Here is a 22473-nt window from a genome sequence, read left to right on the forward strand (position 1 = left end):
TTTAGAAATATACGAAGCGTGTGTAACCAATTGCCGAATCTTTCGCTTTGCGATAGGAATTGAGTGTCAAGGTACCTATCTGTAAACATTCTTATCGACGAAACTCTGATTGATTTCATAAGTGGAGAACTCTATAAGGCACACTTTCAGTTTATCAAATTCCCAAACTGAATTGATTGCATCTAACAAGGTAGGATTGCTTTCATTAGGTAAAGAGGGTAAAGATAGTCCCAGTGCAACAACGGCTATAAAAGAGAGGGCTGTGTATTTCTCAAACAGTATACAGTGCATAAAATGCGCGGCATGTGGAGCTCGGTATTGACTCTATGGTTAATCGGTGGTGCGATCTCCACTTCCGAAATCACGTTACCTTTATCCGTGAAATTCGGCCATGGCTTGGTAACTTTCTCAGAAGAAACTAACGGGGTGTTTTACACGATCTCCGAAGAAGGTGGGCTGTTCAAAGAGTTATAAAATATATTTTTACATCTAAAATTATTGTCATTTGTTATTTAACGAGGATATACTCAAATACCAGTGACCATTATTACAATTCTTTTTCACAAGCTGAATCAAACTCTAGACTAGACGTTACCGCTTGAAATCATTAGTTTTTCCACACACTAATTTTTCACCTATTCTTTTACGCATTTTGAAATAGATAAGCCAACGATCAGGAGTACCTTTGTCACGGATGAATCGTCTTGGGCGAAGAGTGATCAAGAATATTCGGTAACTGACTGCACGACGGACGAGGAAGCCTGTCTCATATTCGTCGTGAATGACGTGACTCTGGTTCTAACAAGAGAAGTCAGCTCGCGAGTTGGGTACACACACGCAAGTTTAAATGCCACCAGCGACAACACCACGGTTGGAACTTGTCTGGAACTTGTCGATGGGGTAGATTGGTTCGGTGGACCAGAACAGTGGACACAAATTTGGCCCGTTCAAAATGACCAGTGGAACTACACCGCCTACTATACGAAAGAGGACGATGCAGTCGCGATAGCAGAACCGTACTGGGTCAGCAGTGAGGGAACGTACCTCTACGCGAATCCGGCGACATCTCTGTTCATAGGTGAGTTCTGGCGGTGACGAATCCGAACCGGTGAAATAGCTGGTCGTATTTTTCAGATCAAAACCACCTTCACGACGGATTCCTTTGCTTGTACGCACAGAACGTGAGCCCGTACAGAACGCGAAATTACACCAGCCTTGAGTATTGGATTGGTAGATACGATGATCCGAAAAGTGCCCACGAAGCTGCAGTGGAGAAATTTTTTACGAAGCCAACTGACATCCCAGATGAACAGATGATCGCCTTACCGATCTGGTCGACTTGGGCGAGGTACAAGGTTAACGTGAACGACAGCATCGTTCGTGAATACGCCCAGGAAATTCTCGACAACGGGTTCAATCACAGTCAGGTGGAGATAGACGACTACTGGGAAACGTGCTACGGCAGTTTAACTTTCAATACGAGCGACAGTAAGTTTCCGGACATCAAGAACTTGACCGATGATCTCCACGATCTTGGATTCAGAGTAACCCTCTGGATCCACCCGTTCATAAACGTCGAGTGTGACGAGTGGTACGCCATCGCCGAGAGTGCCGGGTACTTCGTTAAGGACGAGAGTGGAAATATGCTGACCACCTGGTGGCGGGGGGAAAACGCATCCCTCATAGACTTCACCAACGAAGATGCTGTGACATGGTAACCAGCAAATAAGTACATTCCACTCTGTATTAATGGTTCTGCCAAATAGCCATCGAACGAAATGGTGTATGTTCACAGGTTCAGCGCGAGGTTGACTGCGCTGAAGGAAAGTGCCGGTATTGACTCGTTCAAATTCGATGCGGGCGAGGCGTCCTGGGCCCCGGAACCAGCGGTCCTCACAGGCAACGTCGAAGAGTCACCCGGGATCCTGACATACCAGTACACAAGAGCCGTAGCGGCGTTTGGAACCGCAATCGAGGTGCGTACGGGATGGCAGACTCAGGACCTTCCAATCTTCGTCAGAATGCTGGACAAGGAGACTTCCTGGACCATAGACAACGGCCTGCCGACACTGATCACGACTTTACTGGCCATGAACTTGGCCGGCTATGGGTTCGTACTTCCAGACATGGTGGGTGGCAACGGTTACATCAACAGCTCCAGCACCCTGACCGAGTACCCGAGCAAGGAACTGTTCATCAGGTGGCTGCAGGCCAACACATTCATGCCCTCGATCCAGTACTCTTTTGTTCCCTGGGACTACGACAACGAAGTAAGCGTCGCGGCGACAAATGGACTCTGATATCCGATATCATCCAGTGTTTTTCATATCATTTTTCTCCCGTAGACTGTCGAGATTTGTCGCACGTACACCGACCTCCACGAGGAGTATGCTCCGACAATAATCGAGGCAATGAACGCCCTCGTGGCCAATGGGACCCCCGTCAATCCTCCGGTTTGGTGGCTCGATCCAAAAAACAGTGAAGCCTTCAACATTTCCGACGGTAATCAAGCCTGCGCTTATCTCCCAAATGTTCTAAATATATTGTTCACGCGTTAAAAGCGGCTCGAGATCGCATATCAGGAATTTACAACATTGCAATTAATCTATCAGGCAATATTATGTATTACGGAAGTTATCGATAAGATCATACGTTACCACATTATTGACCCGGTTCCAGCAAACGAATATCTAAAGTCCTTTACAACAGGCCGTATTCAGTTCTTCTTTTTCCGTATTATATCAGTATCACTTTTCAAGCCTCTTCATCATAACTGAAGCGAAATCGACTCCGTTCGCAGAGTACCTTCTGGGTGAAGTAATTCTGGTGGCTCCAGTCATCGAAGAGGGTGCCGTGACCAGAGACATCTTTTTGCCCAGCGGTACTTGGCGCGACGCTTCCTACAGTCCGTATCAAACTTACGAGGGTCCAACCTGGATCTATAACTACCCAGCACCCTTGGAGATCTTACCCTATTTCGTAGAAGCAAGTTATTGGGAAGAGTTGGGTAAGGACACCACCAGTGAAACCACCAGTGGTGGATTCACTCTCTCGTCCAGTCCAACAGTCCTTTGCGCATCCGTGATCTTGGCACTAACCACAAAACTTTTCAACTAATAATCAACGGCATTCAGGTACAATGATCACATTCCCATTACACAATAATCAGATTTCGCTGAGAGCGCCCAGAGTTGCGACTCTATCATAAATGTTCAAATAATTCGTCACATCGGTATATCAACTCCTCTGTAAATATTGTAACTCATGATCAGTTATCAACCGTCAATAAAATATCGCCAGTTTTATCGATATCCAATATTCACTTACTCTGTATTTGAGGCAAATGCACATCATCCGCGTTTTCCCCTTTTCCCCATAAGGCCTGAATAATGAAAAGTAATTATACTTCTCTTTGACACCCATTAGTAGTTGGCAATATCACCGAAGATCAAGACAGGGAGCTGCTACGACAGTAGCGACTGCAAAATATCGGAGTATTTCTGTTAATAGTTCAACGGTTGAACCGCACTGCAACACGCTCCGTCATGGTAGGAAGCGATACTTTGCCAACACGTTGAAAGCAGAGGCACGTGACTTATCAGTGGCGATGCTTGACGCTACATCGCAAAGTTCATTATGTTAACGATAAGTAGGTAACAGTTTAGAAACTCGCAGTGCCAGAGACGTTCGTCTTAACACTGAAGAAACTTGCGAGACACGTTGCGTATAATTGCGGTGAAGTGATTTGCGAATGGTGGTTATACTAAATGAGCCATTGCGAAGACGGCTGTATAAGGGGCCGTCCATTAATCACGTGATCTTTTTTTAAGCATTTTTCAACCCCCCCCTCCCCCTTGGTGATACGCGGTGAGGTTTAAGACTACCCCCCCACCCCCCTGCCCCCACCCAACATCACGTGTATTTTTAGTATCCAAAAAAAAATCTAAAATTTTTCAGAATATCTTAGAATATTATCCTAAGTACAGATATAAAATATAATTTTATCTTATTCTGATATTAAGGACCATGATAAAAATGTCTAGATAGAAAGGTTAATAATGAAAAAATAAATACACGTGATATCTTATTACACCCCCCCCCCCCCACCCCCCACCCTTGTGACATTTAGTGATTTTTGGCAACCCCCCGCCCCCCCCCCCCCCTTTCAAGCCTCACGTGATTAATGGACGGCCCCTAAGTCAAATTGGTGTGCCGGTAGTATTTAAATGAGTTAAAAACCCCATCAACGTAACAAGTGCAAAGATTGAATTTGAGAAATGATAAAATTCCAAAGCATCAGAATACAGGGTCGTAAAACAATTCAACGATTTCCGCTCTCTTGTACCTCGTGTTGTACGTCGATCCAAAAAGCGGTGTTGCGTGGGCGGAGAAAACTAGGACAAACCGTCGAGGCATCTACCCGCGTTGACTGGGGGAGGTACAGGAAGGGTGGAAAAGGAAACAGGATGGTCTCATTTCCATAGCAGCAATCCAGGAAGCACGTTTCCCAAATTAACTCGTGCGCGAGAGAATTAACTCGCTTGAAATTCATCCTTTTGTTGCCGCATGTTAATTTCCCTCCACGCTATAGAACCGAGCAAAATGGAGGAGGTGGCGAGGGTGTCGGGAGGGGGGGGGGGGCACAGCCACATCTTCCCCAAACGCTAATACACCCGCCATGAAATCCCCGCATCGAAAATTGAAGGACCTCAAAAATATCGCGATGTCGCATCGCGTGAACCACGTTAAAGGTTTTCATTAATTTTCATATCACGTGCTACAGTATTTTTTCACAGGAAATATTCCTGCGGTAATATTCGTCCCGAATATTACCACCATCTAGACTTATAGAAAACAATTGCTGCAGTGCATACAGCCTGTGTGTATATATACGTAGACATACCACATTTGTTATTGAGGGAAAATATTTTTCTGAAATTTAATAAAGACCCTCAGAGGAGCGCGGACCTCATCTCTCGAAGGTCCTCGAACTAGGGGGTGGCTCGGTGGTATAGGTATAGATAGGGTCACTCTCATAAACCGAGTAAGTCGGCCTCTCACGTCCTCGCGTCCATAAAACTCGACGACTAAGGTCCCTTTGTGCTCCACCTCTGCCTTATTCTTGCGCAGAGGAAAGGGACAAGCGTGGAGGATGCGGAGGGCGAGGAAGCGGAGAGAAATAAGGGTGAGAGGAAGGGTGGCGGGGCGGGGAGAGGGGGGTCGGCAAACACTCGACACACAGGTCAACCGGGTCCAAGTGTCTCCTAGCTGGAGCCAGCGGGTGCAATTGATTATTTAAGCTCTTTCAGATGTCTCTTTGCCTGAACCCTCGCGTCTCTCTCGTCCCAGTAGCTCCTCTCCTTGATCGCTGCTAATCCTTTCTTTTTGAGAAAGCACCCGGGGCGCGTCTTCCGTCTTCCGCGCCTTCTCGTATATTTGTAAATTCAATGACGCCACCTCGGCTCGACGCGGTAAAACCCGAGACTTTGATGCCTCAAAGAGTTCAAAGACGCCTCGAGAGCTCCGGCTCTGTGTACTTGAATAGACCGAAAGGCTTTTCTCGCCGCGACCCTCGATTCTTGATCTTGTTTTTCAACCGGAAGTATAGCTGGACACACCTCGACCTATCGTTTCGCAATCTCCACGCGTTGGTGATAATTATACCGTCGAGCATCCGGCGTCGATCGGTTTTCATTACTAAGGACTAATTTTTAAAATGATTTTCATACATTCTTTATTGTGTTTAAGTTTTACTGTGTTTAAACTCCTCAAAAAAATTCAATCAAGTGTAGTTCATACAGAAGAATGACATGTCCTTAAAGTAAATTTGAATATACGTATAAAATGTTCTCTAAGTTTCAATAAATTATATACATTCCTTTCTTGCCAAAAAAATTCATGAAAATCACTAAAATTAAAAAAAAGGAGTCCCAAACCTATTTCTCCCCTTAAAAGTGCCTCAGGGATGCCTCATACCGTCACAAATCGCGGCTTCATGATCGGGCTTGCCAATTTTGTTTTTCGGGCTGAAGAAAGTTCCGGGCGAATTTTTCAATCACGATGCAATTCCACTTGATTGAACCGGCTGGTTATTTACCGGGAAAACGTTATAAAACTTCACGCCGAGGAAGATTTGAGCACAATTTACGCGCGACAATGGAGTGGAGTGTCGATTGTATCGTTTTCAACTGACACATCACTTCACCGATTCGGATGAATTAGATTCGGTATTGCCTCGAGGAGGGACAATTTTTCATACCGCCACTTTTCGAAATTTAATAAACCGTTTTTTCGGTTACACGCAAGAGTCGTTCAAACCGCGTTTCTGCGAAGCAATGGAGCCGTCTTTTTTATTCTGAAAAATTAATTTTCCAGCCAGGCTTCACTCGAGAAGCCGGAGGCGAGAGATTGCCATTACATGTAAACACACTGGTATACTTGATTCACGCGTCAAATGTATAACAAAAGTTTTTACCGTTTTCCTTATACCGATGGCTACGGAGCAGCCAGCAATTCAACCTTTCAGCTTTCTCCCTCTTTCTCTCTCTCTCGCTCTCTCTCTCTCTCTCTCTCTCTCTCTCTCTCTCTCTCTCTCTCTCTCTCTCTCTCTCTCTCTCTCTCTCTCTCTCTCTCTCTCTCTCTCTCTCTCTCTCTCTCTCTCTCTCTCTCTCTCTCTCTCTCTCTCGTTTTCCGCCCGTTTCCGCGAGTCGAGTTTTCATTTAATTTAATAATTTCGGTCTCAGAATCACTGCGCGCAAATATTTACTCGAACGACCCTTATTTCGACTGGTTAAATTTTCAATTCCCCGGTAACATTACTATTCAGGCGTAATAGCTCATACGGTGGGACTCATTCCGCAATGTAATATACTTTGCCATCAAGTTGCACGTAGCTAAAGCCTAAAACCGGAAACCGTATATAATGCAATTAATATAGGACAATAAATAAAAAAAAATTTTCTTTGATTTTCTATTGTGACAAATAAATTTTGATTCTATACATCAAATAATAAACAAAACCTTTACTTATTAATCATAAAGTTGGTTTTTATCGTTTGTACGTTGGTAAATAGGTCTTGAAGTTTTTGGTTGATGGGTAATATGGGTGCCTGTGAGGAAGAAAAAGGAAATCGTTGTCACCAAGATGTGATGGACTTTATTGTTATTAACCTTATCAGGCGCAGTGTAATGCAACCATAATGGGAAATTACGTTTGGAATTTGATACGAGAAAGTCCATGCGAAAATAAAAGAAGTACGAAAAATATTAATTTTTAAACTCTGTTTATCAATTCTTTTACATTTGCAGTTGATTATTAATCATCATTTTTGAATAAAAGTGATTTAAATACAAAACTGAAGTTTATTTAATTGTTATTTACAGTAAATTTTTGAGAAAATGGGTAATTTTTTTTTAAATCCTTAATACCGTTTTGGCTTCTACGAAAACAAACTTCATCCAATAAAACTAATTTTTCTCTCATTAATTGCATAAAAGAAATCAAAATTTGACATTTAAAACCTAGACTCAAAATTCTCTTCGCACAGCAAGTTCCATCCCGTATCGGTCGCGAGTCTCGCACATATCATATTACTGCAAGCAATTTCATTACGCGGGTTGAACAGGGTGATGTTCCTTACCGCGAAAAGGCGCAAGGTACTCGCCGTTCTCTCAGCTGAGAGAAATGAAGTCTCGCGGACCATTACGCAGCAGCCTCCAGGCTTAGGCACTACCGACTAACTTGCGTGGCTCATCTTGTCCTCGTGTTTCAGCCCCTCCCCGAGCACCCAGGCTTTACTTTATTTATCTCAGTTTCTGTAGACGCCACCTTTATCGCCGCCATCCCTTCGACCCTGCTGTCAAGGGAACGACCATCTTTGTGTCTAGGGCTCTACGCGGAATTGTGTGCTCTCAGAATTGCGGAGTGAAACGGGCATATCAGGTGATAATACGTTTTTGTTGCAGTAGACAATTTATCGTTTGAGGTGAAATTCGCTTGTAAATAAAACGAATGATTCCTATTCGTTAAAATGTATTTAGAGCTATTTCCATTGACTTACAATGTTAACCCGACTTTGAGCGGTAACTGGATTGGACAGAATACGCAGAGAATCGCTACAAATACTGAAAGTCTATCGCTGTCACGTGCTTGCGAGTGATCAGCAATTATTTTCAATGATTTGACTTATCTCGATTGATTTTTCGTTATTTCGTAGAAAATTTTGGTCGGTCAAGTTCTTTTGTCTCGCTGATTGTTCTTCAATCGTTAAATGTATCGCAATGAATCTTGTCTAAAGAGAATAGGAGCTCCTTGAATGAACAATAATCTTGCAAAAATTGCTTACGTGCAGGACGGACACTGCCATTGAAAACCCATGCCTATTATACCCGTACACAGCTTCGACGATGAAATGAAAAAAATGAAAGGGATCGTCGGGAGAGAAGAAAGAGGAGGAAGAAGCACGAAAACGCAATACAAAATCCTCCGCGCTTTTCCGTCTGACTGGAATATAAAAAATACGCTTTATAGTGTCCCTCCAGTGTATGAAAACACGGGGGCGGAAGCATGGCTGCGGTATATGAAAAATATCAATGACGGTGCAGGCGTCGGACCAATAACACTTGGACGTGGCGTTTGTCTCGCAGTGTGTAAAAAGTCAACGACCTTTGTATTGTATTGGCGAAGACCTGCAGTCCTGCGTAACTGCTTGCCTTCGGGCTTATTTCACTCTTGTATCATAGCTGGTACGTGTTAGTGATGACCACCAAGCTTAAAACAATCGATGAATCGATTGATCGAGTGAAAAAAAATAATCGAACACGATTCGATTTAAACGGTAAAAATCAATCGATTCATCGATTAGGTATTTCGTATTTTCTTAAAATGGTGCGTATGAAACTAAAATTTCATAAATATAAGTATGTAGTCTTAATGGCGGAAACATTTTTTTATAATTTATAATTTCGTTTAAAACATTTTTCAATTTCAGGTAAAAATATTCAGTTATTTTTCACTTATTACATCAAATAGGCACTTGGTAAGTATGGCAATGATAATAATAATTGATACTTTAATCACATAAATTGAGGAATAAAAAGCAAAAACCGATTACGAGCAAAAATAACCGAGTCTACGAAATAATCGATTATACTCGATTAATCGGGAAAAAGTAATCGATTATTTTTTCTCATTTATTCTTAGTCTGCGTGTGTATTCCCGGCTGACATACACCCGCCGTTTTCACTCCAGATCGGCAGGAAAACGCGAAAGCTCGCCTATCGTAAGATTTAGAAACATCGAAATGGACCGGTGACGTCACGTTAGACGGACCTTTTGATGGATCGCAGCTTTTAACGTCAAATATATAGGTACATAGGTACAGCTCACACCGCAAGCAAGATGATTCATAATTATTAATAGAGCAGCACGAAAAGTGTAAGCCTCGGTCCCGGAAAGTTTACGCTCTCTTCGGTGCAACAAACCCTTCATCATTCCCTCGGAGAAGTCAAGCGAATGCCGAGTGTCACAGTTCTAGATGCGACAGAAGGGTGAAATGTATTTTCAGTAGTACGGCTGCGATAGGGTCAGACACACAGCGCCTCGACGCTTATAAAGATCTTATAATTCAAGCCTGGCATCGTTCCTATAAATGTCCCCGCTTTCAGCGCATATATAATGGCAGAATATCTGTTTTACGCAACACGAATGGAAGGAAAGTTGTTAGAAAATTGTAAAAATGGTATATTTTAGAATAAAGGAATTCCTACTGTGTGTATGATCTGCGATTTTACGTGTTTCCTGGGAGAACAGTTGTTGAATAAGATTTTCACGAGATGAAATAAACATCGCAAACGAAGAACAATGAGAAAACGCGGATTTCATTCTATACGCTCCACTGCAACGCCTTTCATTTATTGACGCAGAATTTAATATCGCACTTGAACTTGTTGGAGGTCCTATATTGTATATTAAGTATCTGTAAAGTCTCTTTCAAATGCATTCAGCCGGTTTAACGTTGTTAAATTATACCATGCTTCGTATAATATCTTGAAGAGGATTCGTGAATTTCGAGTTAAGTAGAATTCAGGAAAAATCATTCCAGAGTAAAAATCAGTCAGTCGTCGTTCCTGATTCAATGGAAAAGCGTACCAATCAATACGGTTTTCGTTACTCTTTGTCGGCTCCTTCAGAATTAGCGACCAAATTCGTTCCTACCGCGTTGTTAGAGTGTTTTTTCAGTTGATTCTAAAATAAGTGATACTAAAGTGATATTCCAGGTAATAACTCAAATTTCACTCGATTCTTCGGTGCAGTTGTAACATTTCTCCACTGCGGTTTTACTAAAATTAAACTCAGATAATCCACTCTGGTATCACTAAAATATCACTGCTAAGTTTTTTTTTTTTTTTTAATACAAACTTTCCGCATTATTTAATTTCAGTAGATTTCAAGTGTGATTTCAGTTATAAATATGAATATAGAATTCAGTGTAATTTCAGTGGAGTTAGAAATCCTTTAAATTTTAGTGTTATTCTAGTGATGGAGACGAAAATTTGGATATTTTCATATGCTTTCGATGGAATTACAGTGAGAATACCGTGTAATAAAATCCTTAACTACACCATGAAATCTAAGTTCAAATTCATTTCAATTTCAATGAGACGGAATCCGCCATGATATATTATTGGCAAGTAAGTTTTACAGGTGGGTAATGATGTTAGAACGAGATAGGTATACATAAACGTGTGCAGTACACAAGTGTGGCTGTTCAAACTCATCTTGCCGCTCCCCCAAAGCAAGGCGTAATTGCGAAACATTTTCCTCGACAATTTCCCGCAGTTGCGACTCGAGGGTGTTTGAAGCCAGATGGTACGCGAGGTATTGGATAAAAGTTCTCGGAGTCACGGGAAAATAATTTCGCGGGGAAATCTGGCTTCGAGTTCGAGGGAAACTGCCCTCCGAGGAGGATGTCTGGAAGAAGATTTTCTTTTCTAGCTAGTTGTCGACTATTTCTGATCTTTTCCATGTACACCCAGACACAGTATATAGACGCAAGTGAGCACCGTCTGGCACCTGACACGATCGCACGGGCTCTGAAGATTCTCCTATAAAACTTTTACCTCTTCCAACAATACGGTCGTGGTGTAAGGTAAGGTGTCGCATTGAATTGAAATCACGCAATATCTTTGACGCTCTCTTGTCGCCATAAGGCCCAATTTCTTTTCTCAGTGAATATGGTACACAGATTTTTTACTAAAAGGAAACTTGTCGCGGGATCGTAGAATTTTAAACTTCAGAGATCCTGTACGAGAAGATGTTCGCTTTCGAGAATGATGAATATTTATTTAAAGATTCGAGATTGTTGTTATTTAATTAGAAAATATCATTGAATTATGGATGTTTTTTTTTTGGGTTCACTGCGAGCAATCAACATCTACCAATGGATTACTAACATATCGAAAGAAATGAGACATGATTCGGTGGATAAAATGTATAAATGTATAAATACACTCAAAATATTGTATCTACCTAAGATAATTCAACGAATTAGTACGTGATTGAATAAATAAATAAATAAATAAATAAATAAATAAATAAATAAATAAATAGAGGCATCTCTATCAGATTGGTACAATTTCACAGATATTGTATCTGATAGTGAGCCCCACAAAGTAGACAAAAATTTATACAACGTGTGGTATCCTTAAATGTAAAAATCAGCGGTATCGATTCTAATAAATAAATTTCACTTCATTGCCTCACTTAAATATACAGTAAATAGGAAATACTTTTGAACAAAACCTTCGTATTTGATGCCAGCTACTTGAGCTCGATTGAATTGGAATGTACTTTCATGTGTCCGTTCAAATGGCGTTTGGTTATAAATTCTTGATTACATATTCTACAAGTCGGCAAGTCCCTGTTATCCTGACCGTTGACCTGTTTCACACTACAGGCGTGAATTCGCAAATTATGGGTAGTCAGATGGTGTTTGAGGGAAAATTCTTTCCCACACAAATCGCACTTAAAGTCTCTTTCGCCTGTGTGGAGTTTTATGTGGTTTTTCAAGTGAGTTTTTTGCCTAAACTCTTTGCTGCAAATTGTGCACTTGAAATCTCTCAAACCTGTGTGAATCTTGGTGTGATATAGGAAGTGATCTTTTCTAACAAATTCTTTGGTGCATATCTGACATTTAAAATACCTCTTCGGGCCACCGACAACATGCTGCATATTGCATGTGTGTATCTTTGAATTGTGAGTGGTCAAGTGATGCTTAAGGACAAAGTCTTTGCCGCAAACTTGACACTTAAACTCCCTCTCGCCGGTATGAACCTTTTTATGATTACGCAGGTGGACTCGCTGTCGAAACTCTTTGTTGCAAACGTCGCATTTAAAATCCTTGAAACCGGCATGAATTTTCATGTGGTAATTCAGGTGATCTTTCCTTGCGTACTCCTTGCTGCATAAAGGACATCGAAAACTCCTCTTCAACGAACTTATTTCCACACTGATATCGTCGCCACGATTCTTCACCCTCTCAGACAAAAGCGATATATTATGATCCAATTTACTGCTCGGCTCCTCATAGAATTCCTCAGACTGCTCCTCTTTCATCAATATCGTTGCGTAGAATTGCGGATTGTCCACTTCTTCTAATGCCAGCACCTCTTCCCCAACTAATCTGTTATCTGTCGCATCAAATTCGGTATCCATCGGAACCTTTGAAAATTAAAATGATGAATATCGCAGCGCTTGTGAATTTTTTGCTTCTATTTTAAAGTTAAAATACTTTCCAGCCCTATTTTTGCATGTATTGACATAGTTTCAGCAATTGCAGTATAAAATCGAATACCCACACATTGTTATTTGTGTGCAGAAAATATCAACAGAACGTGAAGTTTGGTTAAACTGTAATAACATGTAATTATATTTATTTATTACCGCACCACTTCAATTTCCGGGAATTCGACAAGCGGTTCTACTTTGATGCACCGGGAATTCATCGTCAGCCCCGAGCTGGTGATATCACATCAATTTCTTCATCACTTATTTCTATCTTCTACTTCTCTTTGTTCTTCTGTCTTTTATTTGACTATCAATTTCCAAGTCCGGAAGCCATTCACCAATTCAATTATATTTCGATTTTCTTGTCCCGATATAGAATGTTTTGACGTTTCTACTGTCAAAACATCACGATGCATAAACACATGTCAAAGTGTCTAACGGGCGAAAACTGGGTAACAAATACGCCGTTGCTAATGTCGCGCTCTCTTACATCTGCCGTCCGACCAATCCTAAGCGTTTAGTTTCCGTTCGATCCGTACGTGAATAACATGAAGTTAGCCGCCCGTGCTATCAGCGATCTCCTATTTCTCTCACCCTATCGATCAGGCGCGTAGCTCTAACTCCGTTTTATGGTGTTTTCAAATGGCTACACTGCGTGCAATTTATCCTTATTTTTCACTCAATAGCAAGGACGAAATCCTAGGGAAAATGCACTCGTGGGCACTCTGGCTCCCAGTTGAAAATGAAAACACCTCTAAGTGCGTTCCGAAATTAGCTGCCAGTGTACTATCAACAATCTATTACCTCTCTTGCGCTACTGAGTTCTTGAGTAGCTCTGCCCAGCCCCCTGACACTCGCCACTGCTCGCATACTAAAAAATTGTACGCGTTTTGTCCCCGTTTTTTAGTTCCTCTACGTAGCGCTAGTAGACTTCTGACACGCTCGCTGCCCTCGCTGACCGCGCGCAAGCTTGTCAGATAACTACTAGCGTCACTAGTGGTGGAAATTGGCGGCAGAATCGAGGAACATCTTGCGAACCACTTTTAGCAGCGTGTGTCAAGGGGCTGGCTCTGCCTCCATCCTAGGGATTTTACTGGTGCCAACTAGTTTCGGAACGCATCTTTTGACTCGACAGGGGTGCCTAACAATCGAATAAAGCCCGCAATATTTTTATTGTCCTACCAGCATCAAAAGGTAGATTTTTCTTCGCTAAAATTTAAAAACAAATACATAACCTAGAAACTGCACAAGGAAGAAGGGCCTTGACCTGTTCAGTTCGATATAGCGGTCTCTCTCTTTTCTCAGTCTCTCTCTGTTGCCCATCTTAGCGACAGCAGCACTCCTATCGGATTTAACGCTAAAAATGTACTCCACTTTCATAGACCACGTTCCCAGTACAGCGTTCGGTCTCCTTCTCTCTAGTCTTCATGTCTAGGGGTGTACCTTGATACATACGCCAATGGAAAGAGAAATAACAAAGAAGAAAAACAACTTTCAGTGCGCCTGGTGCTAAAATCTGCAGTTTCAAGTAACTAGAAAGCAATAAAATCAAACCAACGAACTACGTCGTTTTGTGACTGAAAAGGATCAGCAATAAACAAGCGCTGTCAGACGATAATTTAGCAGCTAACGTGTTCTTGGGTTAAAACACGTAGGCAAACCATGTCGTTGCACAGTGAAACCGTAGGAAATAAGCAACCAATCAAACGGCTGGAAATACCAATTAGCAAATTCAATGACGTCGCAATACCACATCACTTAGGAATGCTCAGAAGACATAAGACTAATATCGCCAAGGTTGAATTTTTTTCATATATCGATAACCCAATCTCCCATCTGCCCGATATTTTGCTCATGAGAAGAAAAACGGCAGCTAACATGATCAGTAATCTTGATCATCATGGTCTTACGTTTTAGCTAAAACAAACCGGAGACTGGGACCGTATCTATAAAGAACAGACGAATGCTTCTCGTCTGGTCAAACAGCTTAAACAGTTGTTGTACGAAATGGATGTTCTGCGAGGCCAAGTACAAGACAGCGATATCGCTAAGTTCGATCAACTCACAGCATACTCTAGAGCAAGTACAATGAATGCCATCAAAGAATATTTGGGTAAGCATTGAATAATTTTCGCATTGTTCAAATTTTTTGGACATCTGCTGACTGAAAACTAAAAACTAAAAAGTAAAGCAGATATTGTAAGATGGAAATGATTAAATTCTAGCCATGTTATAAATAATTTGTTTATTCTTCCATACTATTAACAATGATAATAATAATAATAACAGCAATAATAATAATAATAACAACAATACTCAGTTATCAATAATTGCAGCGCTGGACCTCAATCTGCCTACAATGAACCGTTTGTCAACCAAAGATGAAGATGAGGCCACAAACCACCCATTTCAGGATGGCAATATCCAACTGCACGCAGAAGAGAAAGAATTGGAAAGGCAGCAGGCCTGTCTGCATGCTTGGAACTCTCTGCAGGATGATATGATACAGCTGCATCAATTGTTCGTAGACTTTAATCAACTTGTTCACGTGAGTTTAACTTTTGAGAAATTTGCTTCTATTACTGTTTGAAAATTCTTTCAAATAATATTTCAACGTTTTGTTCAAACTTTCACAGGATCAAAAAGAGTTTGTAAACAGAATAGAAGAAAATACTGAAGAGACTGAAGTAAATGTCACAGAAGGTACAAAGTTCCTAGAGAAAGCAGGAAAATACAAAACAGCGGCATACCCAATAGCTGGGGCTCTAATTGGAACCTGTCTTGGAGGTCCAGTTGGTTTAATCGCTGGTTTAAAATTTGGTGGTCTCACGGCGATTGGTTGTGGGTTGTTAGGTAAAAGTTATTCGTGTAATGAAGTCGTCAATATCGTTACAAGTTGTAATATCGCTTTTGTTTTTCTAATAGGTTTTACTGGAGGAACGCTTTTGAAGAAAAAAACTATAAAATCAAGTACGGAAAGCCAAGCAGAAAACAGACTTGAACGTGTTCATGGTTCTGATTTGCCGTCAGAAAATATAAAAGCTAGCAATAAACAACTTTGACCATTACAAGTTGAACGCAAAAAGTGTAAGTTGCATTGCTCCATGATGTAGAGGTGGAGGAACGGTTAAAAAGCAAATAGCACCGTAAAATCCGCACTAAAAATAAAAAGGATATGAATACGGAACGAATATATGGCTTGATAATAAGATAGCCTTCCTCAAAATGTACCTAACTGTGATCTAAATTGTAATTAACCATGTACAAATATTTTACTAATTGAATAAAATCACTCGCTATTTTATACATTCAAATTCAGGACTTTATGTATAACGTCCAATCGGAGTCTCATTAAAATAAGTAAATAATTCTACCTAATTAATGTTCGGAATGCGGTTCCTTAAAAGCTTTGATGTACAAAATATTCCCCGTACCTTCTGTCAAGGGGATGGTGGTGATGATGATCAAGACTTTTTTAATTCTGCGATCCAAGATAAATTCAATTTTCGCGGTTAACGGTGCAGGCTGTCAACCGTGACGACTGAAACAAGTGCCACTAGATGCTGCGACTCTACAGGTACAGTCGATTATGGAAACCACCAATTGAAACAACTGTGAACTTATTCAATTGTTAACCGTTAAGTTCAATCGTTGGTGCGTAGTTTGTTGTGTATATTTACGAAAAACCGACCTCGTGCTAGATCAGAGCCATTCGATGTGTCACATTGAATATATGTATTCATAGTCAATGAATCAAAATTGTTCCTTCTTTAAAAACTACCGCTCAATCTAGCAAATTGAAGACAGAATACTGTTTTAAGGGAGCTTTTTTCTTTTTCGTACAGTGTTTTCGCCTTTCTCCAATCCCCCCTCCCCCCTTCTCGTCGTCCAATTTGTTTTATCATCTACACAGTTCGTGGTTATCTCGCCCACTCCGAGCGGCAAAGGTATGTTTGGGTCGAAGGGGGGGGAGGGAGTGAGATTGGATGGACTTTGACAGCAATTGCATATCGGCACAAGACGTAGACCGGGAGCGGCGTAAGTTTTCGTTACGATAAATCAGTAATTTATCGCACGTTTCGCGGTCAATTTTAGCTGGTGAATTCGTCGCGTACAAACCACTGCTTGTGTTATTGTTTAACCACCTGCCGACGTCCCGAGACATTCGAAACTCACGATTGAAATATACGTGGATACAATTCGGTTACGCTTCGCAAAGTGTGCTTCGTGTGAGAAGAAAAGATTAATAAATTGATTAATCATGGAGGTGTCTGCTCAACTCATTACTGACCTCAGAAATAAATTTTTCAAGAAACTTGAGGCAGACGGCGCACCAGACCCTGGTAGGTAACCCCATTCTTTTTACTACCTTTGTTTTCCCCTTTAAGTTATCACAAACAAGGGGCAAAAGAAAACGGAATCATTAGCACTGGCAGCAATCATTAGCACTGGCAGCAATCATTAGCCTCTTAACCCTAGCACAATGTAAAAGGAACATACTTGTCGGAGCCAGTTTTTCAAGATCATAACTGAAATATAAACTTGCAATTACCATGAATGAACGAAGTTTTCACAGTTGACATTGATATCTAACTTAATTATTTGTAACATTCTGATAACTAGCTTTTCCAAATTAAATTGCAATACTTTCATCGCACTTGCTGAACTTTTTATCCGTCGGTTCTATGACTTTCCAGCTGATTGTGTCAGATTTATTTTTGAGGCCTACTTGAGGATTCCAAGCATGAAATACCTACCTTAAGACTATCCCCACCTTAGAGAGAAATGAAGAGTTTTCTCCTACAGTTTTCTAATTGAATATTCAGAAATTGGAATGCGAACAACGCGACTGGAAGTTTATATTGCTGTTATATCATTCCAGATGGCTTCCATCCGGCTGATATTGCCAGAATACGAGATACGGATAACTGGCTGAAGAGGTTTTTACAACACAACGAACTGAACGTACAAGAAGCACTAAATATGCTTTGGGATTCGTGCGACTGGAGGAAAAAATTTGGTTGTAATGGTAATCTAGGATTTTTTACAATTTCAGTGTATACTTCATATGTCGATCCTTTACTTTGACGCCTTTCATTTACGTTGGTCAAGGGTAATTAAACTCTGTAACAGAATCAGAATTATTATGCTGGCGCAAGACCAAAAAACTGATTGGAACTTTGATCGCACAGAGTGCTAACCTTGTAAGATTTCTACTAGCTGCAAATAATTACTGTTATAGACATCACTGAAAACAACGTTAGGAGGGATTATTTAGAGGAAGGAATCTTCTTTCCTCACAACAAAGATAAGGATGGGAAAACGCTGCTTATTTTTAAATCTAAACTACATTTCAAGGGCACTAAAGACTTTGGAGAATTACAACGATGCATCGTATACTGGTTCGAAAGATTGGAAAGGTAGAATATTTGAAGTTCTGTTCGTATCACAAGTATATAAACCGTGCCTCTGGTCGTCGGCGTTTTGCTGATTGTGTTCCCTGTTCCATATCACCTGACAAATTTATTAATAAATGCAGAAACGGTGTTATGTTTCATTTATTTGCAGTTATGGTCGAAAATATCATATTTCCAACTTGTTAATCGTACGATAATGTTTCTTTAACTGAGCAATTTATAAATTGAAGAACATGGGGTACAAGTGATAAATAGAATATTCGCGATTACAAATGTTCTTTTTGTCCACAAATTAATAACTTAAGGATAGAAATCGGTACAGACAGTTTCCATTATTTTATGTTATAGACAAGACAAAGGAACCCAAATATCTGTGTTCTTTGATATGGCGGACACTGGTCTTTCGAATCTAGACATGGAGTTCACCAAGTACTTGATAGGTCTTTTTAAAACCTATTATCCGAATTTTCTCAACTACATAATCATCTATGAGATGCCTTGGGTCCTAAACACCGCTTTTAAAATAATAAAGTCCTGGCTGCCGGCGAAGGCAATTCAGAAAATCAAATTTGTCAACAAATCGACTCTGAAGGAATATGTGGATGCAGATAACGCTCTGTCTGCATGGGGAGGAAATGATGATTATTCTTTCACATTCGTCCCCGAGGAACGAGCAACAACCACGTCAAATAATGGCAAACTGGAGAACAAGAAGGTATGAAGTACTTCTCAATGTCAATTCGAATTCGCGAAAATTTTCGCAAAATAAGCTGCATAAAATCTACAAAGTCTAAAGAAATTTGAATGGAAATTATTCGTTCAGGGCTGTTATATTTTAATGGAACTCAGATATATGTTTGAAAAGCAGAGGATATGTTAATAAAAATGAATTTTTTATTTGAATAAACGATTAAAGGTTTTGTTTCTCACCTGTACAAACATTCATTTTGAAAATAGTTTCACTCGTCGGTACTTTGACATATCACTAATTGGTTCCTGAAATTGATGGAATTGACAATATCTTGTGCGCACTTTAATTAGGTCCTTTTATCAAGCTGTCTGATATGTCAGTAGGGTCTTCGACCTAGATTGCCTATATTGATGGAAACCCCACTACCCTCTTCCCCCACTCAACCTAATTGTGGCATTTTGCTGAAAGGTCAGATTCGAGCGTGAACTATTCACGGTTACTAGTGACTCAGCAGTGGCTGAGTTTACCTTGCACTCAGTCCGTCTACCCTGCTTGTCAAATTGACAAGTATACCATTTATACCACTACTTTTTATCGCCGAGTTGCTTGTGTCATACATAGATTCATTCGTCTTTGGACATGGAACAAACTCCAAAGGTATCAACGGCCAGTTATGTAACACTAAACTTGGTCTTTTGCATCCTGCTGAATAAGAGTCTAGCATCACGTATTCATAGATTTGTAATCTTATTACTTTACGTCATAAATTTTTTTAATCTGAATATACGTACCTTTTTTTTACAACTATGATGGTGGCAGTATAACACTTATTAAAAAATGTTTCAATAGCCTCGCTACTATTTTCAATCTATACTCGTTACTTTATGTCCCTTCATAACTGATAGATACTTTTTCAGGTTCACTTTGTCGATGGATCGCCAATGACTGAACAGGGACCTAGCGGAATTGGGGATCACGAAAATGAAGAATCTTGTAAGTAAATTCAGATCATATTTAACAATATTATGACTGTTTAAAAAAGCAGCAGGATATACGTATACATTGCTGCCCAGTAAAGTTGAAAATATTTTTAATTATACAAAAAGTCTCATTTAATTCTGTGAAATCAAATGAAGTATATAATTTTCTGCAACTTATAAATGTGTTGGCAAATTAAAAACGCTGACGTAGCCTGGAGATATGCTTGTCATGTGTGATACTAGAATTGTGAAATTCAAATGAATACAAGTACAACAAATCAATAATATTTTTTAAATTCATGTGGATAATATTCATTTTTACAGTATTATCTATCGATTCTGAAGTAATAACGTTTAAGAAGGAAAAAAATGAATACTCTGGAACAATAACATTCAAAAACATTACCTCGGATAAATGCATTTCATACAAGGTAATATCATGCAATTAGCAATTTATTTTCGTTGATTAATAAACTAATCTTTACATATTTAGACTAAATATTCCAAATTTTATTTATTTATTTTAAACGATTTACAAATTAGTATTCGTCAATTTTAATTTAAAAAAATTGATCGATAAAACTGTTGTGAATTTTTTATTTCAGATCAAGACAACATCCCCAGATAAATTCAGAGTTCGCCCTAGCATGGGAGTTTTACAACCTGCGCAAATTGCTCAGGTGACCGTAATGTTGCAGCCCGGTTATGCGTTGCATGGACTTCCTCGCAACGATAAATTTCTAGTCATGTGTTTACCGATGAAAGATTTGAACGCCTCTATACCAGATCTTTGGAAGGTATTAATATAAGCTCACCAAAATATAATGTCTCAAGTTTTTAGAGTATTAATCATTTTCTTCTCAGCTTTTATTGAAAATTTTTCAATTTTCTCCCATTACTTTGAGTCTCATCAATAATTATATGATCATTTATTCTCTTACAGACTTCGGGAAAAAGTGCACAGCAACATAGATTGAGATGCGCAGGTCTGGGTTCAGAAAATGGAGACACTTCAAAATCGAATTTTTTTGCAAACAATTCGGGTTCGAGTGGGGATAGATCTTTGGATAGACTGTTTTCAAAGGTGAGAACAATCGCGATATAAATTTAACCAGTCTTCACGGACCTAAAACATCTTTATTTTACTGTTCAGATTTATGAATATCTTTTCTTGTTTTCTATTTCTAGGTATCGCAGTTAGAAGACTGTCAAAATAAACTCCATGGAGATTTAGTATTCTCAAAAAGATTACAGTTGATATCAATTGCCCTAACCGTTCTCATGGCAATATCGATCATCTACATTTTGAGATCGGATATTAGAAACGCAGCTGAACAGGTGTGTTATCACCGATAACATGTACAGTATGTAAAATTGAAATGGAACGAAATAACAATACCTGAATCTAACAAATGAGTAAGCATTATTTTCGTGGGTGCTGTTAACACGCTAGGTATACACGGCCATACGACAACTTAATTCATTTGTTACATCCATAGTTTGACATAGTTCATCTCTTGATTAAAATTGTCAACTTGAAATTCGTGCCTAAAAGAAACTTAGCGTAGCCAAATTATTGTAATTTTTGCTGAAAGTTTAGTTGAGTGGGCTGAGTTGTCGCAATGATCTCTGAGCAAGCCCAATTCATCCAAGTTTAGATTACGATGTAAATGTTACGGTATCTTAGATGTGCAACTGTGTCCGACCCAAGGAGTTTGATTATTGCCATTTCTTACATAACATTCCGCAGCTACGTGCTAAACTAACTTTCATTCGTAAAAATATGACGTAACACATGCATGTCATACATACTCGTAAGACGACCATTCTTACTATTACTACGTAAATTTATTGAATATACTGTAAAAAGAATACGGGAAGAAAAAAATTTAAAACCGAGCGAGTATTTGTGTATGCTATTCATATTATGATTTGTCCAAATTATTTTAGCTTTTAGCACCATTAGAATAATACTGAATTTCATATCTATTTTTCATTGGGTTTGTTATCTATATTCAGTCTTAGAACTACTTCGTTTTAGAAATTCAATAAAATTTTATTTAGAAAGTGTTCGACTATTATGTTTTTCATATTTTGCGCACAACTGAAATGCAATTTCGCACTCGTACATGCGTTAATTAAAAATCAACTCAACTTCGTCAAAAATTTACGATACGTTTTGTAATATGAGAAATGACTGTAACTTCACTAAATCAAACTAAGTGAGAGAACCTTTTCATACATATGATTAACGTAATAATAATACTAATTAAAAAAAGAAAAAAAAAAAAAACACATGAAAGATGTACAACTCATTAAACGTGCTATTTAAGCTTGAAATTTTCATTACACATATTTTTATAAGCTTTTTTATATACTACCTATGTAACTTGATGTATGCTACCATTGTATTAATTCAAAATGCGTGTTTCTATACGCTATTGTCACATAACTCATAACATTGTAGGCAATTTGATTTTTGAAAAAGTATGTCATTATATTTTGGATATTTTGTTGATTTTTGTTTCTGTTTTGTATATCTGTCCATCTATATAACATCACATAAAGTTACTCATTTACGATATTTTCTGATTTTTC

The 22473-nt window shown here is 39.4% G+C and overlaps 4 protein-coding genes across 5 annotated transcripts; 3 read left to right on the forward strand and 1 right to left on the reverse strand.

Annotated features, from left to right (window-relative positions):
* The first annotated feature begins 139 nt into the window (after window positions 1-139).
* LOC124211690 (myogenesis-regulating glycosidase-like) lies at window positions 140-3311 on the forward strand. The gene is made up of 6 exons (XM_046611019.2): window positions 140-451; window positions 662-1078; window positions 1135-1714; window positions 1796-2270; window positions 2346-2502; window positions 2801-3311. Exons 1-6 carry the CDS (start codon window positions 295-297, stop codon window positions 3115-3117), a joined length of 2103 nt encoding a protein of 700 aa, XP_046466975.1. The 5' UTR covers window positions 140-294; the 3' UTR covers window positions 3118-3311.
* A 6047-nt stretch (window positions 3312-9358) lies between these two features.
* Window positions 9359-13244, reverse strand: LOC124211694 (gastrula zinc finger protein XlCGF8.2DB-like). Its single transcript, XM_046611022.2, has 2 exons — window positions 12949-13244; window positions 9359-12721 (listed from the first exon to the last, which is right to left on the reverse strand). The coding sequence occupies exons 1-2, from the start codon at window positions 13003-13005 to the stop codon at window positions 11822-11824; spliced, it is 957 nt and encodes a 318-aa protein (XP_046466978.1). The 5' UTR covers window positions 13006-13244; the 3' UTR covers window positions 9359-11821.
* Window positions 13245-14212: 968 nt separating this feature from the next.
* Syx17 (syntaxin 17) lies at window positions 14213-16101 on the forward strand. The gene is made up of 5 exons (XM_046613971.1): window positions 14213-14584; window positions 14705-14900; window positions 15124-15335; window positions 15424-15640; window positions 15713-16101. Exons 1-5 carry the CDS (start codon window positions 14450-14452, stop codon window positions 15847-15849), a joined length of 897 nt encoding a protein of 298 aa, XP_046469927.1. The 5' UTR covers window positions 14213-14449; the 3' UTR covers window positions 15850-16101.
* Window positions 16102-16241: 140 nt separating this feature from the next.
* On the forward strand, window positions 16242-22168 carry LOC124213096 (motile sperm domain-containing protein 2). Of its 2 annotated transcripts, XM_046613970.2 has the most exons (10): window positions 16242-16441; window positions 16633-17130; window positions 17670-17816; window positions 18030-18207; window positions 18553-18919; window positions 19813-19888; window positions 20200-20306; window positions 20481-20672; window positions 20819-20959; window positions 21064-22168. In XM_046613970.2, exons 2-10 carry the CDS (start codon window positions 17049-17051, stop codon window positions 21229-21231), a joined length of 1458 nt encoding a protein of 485 aa, XP_046469926.1. In that variant the 5' UTR covers window positions 16242-16441; window positions 16633-17048; the 3' UTR covers window positions 21232-22168. The 2 variants fall into 2 exon arrangements, with proteins under 2 accessions (XP_046469926.1, XP_046469925.1); XM_046613969.2 differs by having other exon boundaries at window positions 16242-17130.
* The last annotated feature ends 305 nt before the right edge of the window (window positions 22169-22473 follow it).

This window comes from Neodiprion pinetum, chromosome 2 (assembly GCF_021155775.2).
Source record: "Neodiprion pinetum isolate iyNeoPine1 chromosome 2, iyNeoPine1.2, whole genome shotgun sequence".
Classification (NCBI taxonomy): Eukaryota; Metazoa; Arthropoda; class Insecta; order Hymenoptera; family Diprionidae; genus Neodiprion; species Neodiprion pinetum.

Coding starts and splice junctions, on each gene's coding strand:
- LOC124211694 (XM_046611022.2), bottom strand. CDS start 13,005: ATGAATTCCCGGTGCATCAAAGTAGAACCGCTTGTCGAATTCCCGGAA. Junction 12,722..12,948: donor AATTCCCGGAAATTGAAGTG/GTGCGGTAATAA, acceptor TAATTTTCAAAG/GTTCCGATGGATACCGAATT.
- LOC124211690 (XM_046611019.2), top strand. CDS start 295: ATGCGCGGCATGTGGAGCTCGGTATTGACTCTATGGTTAATCGGTGGT. Junction 1,079..1,134: donor GGCGACATCTCTGTTCATAG/GTGAGTTCTGGC, acceptor CGTATTTTTCAG/ATCAAAACCACCTTCACGAC. Junction 2,271..2,345: donor CCTGGGACTACGACAACGAA/GTAAGCGTCGCG, acceptor TTTCTCCCGTAG/ACTGTCGAGATTTGTCGCAC.
- LOC124213096 (XM_046613969.2), top strand. CDS start 17,049: ATGGAGGTGTCTGCTCAACTCATTACTGACCTCAGAAATAAATTTTTC. Junction 19,889..20,199: donor TCACGAAAATGAAGAATCTT/GTAAGTAAATTC, acceptor TCATTTTTACAG/TATTATCTATCGATTCTGAA. Junction 20,673..20,818: donor CTATACCAGATCTTTGGAAG/GTATTAATATAA, acceptor ATTCTCTTACAG/ACTTCGGGAAAAAGTGCACA.
- Syx17 (XM_046613971.1), top strand. CDS start 14,450: ATGTCGTTGCACAGTGAAACCGTAGGAAATAAGCAACCAATCAAACGG. Junction 14,585..14,704: donor ATAAGACTAATATCGCCAAG/GTTGAATTTTTT, acceptor CTTACGTTTTAG/CTAAAACAAACCGGAGACTG. Junction 14,901..15,123: donor TGCCATCAAAGAATATTTGG/GTAAGCATTGAA, acceptor CAATAATTGCAG/CGCTGGACCTCAATCTGCCT.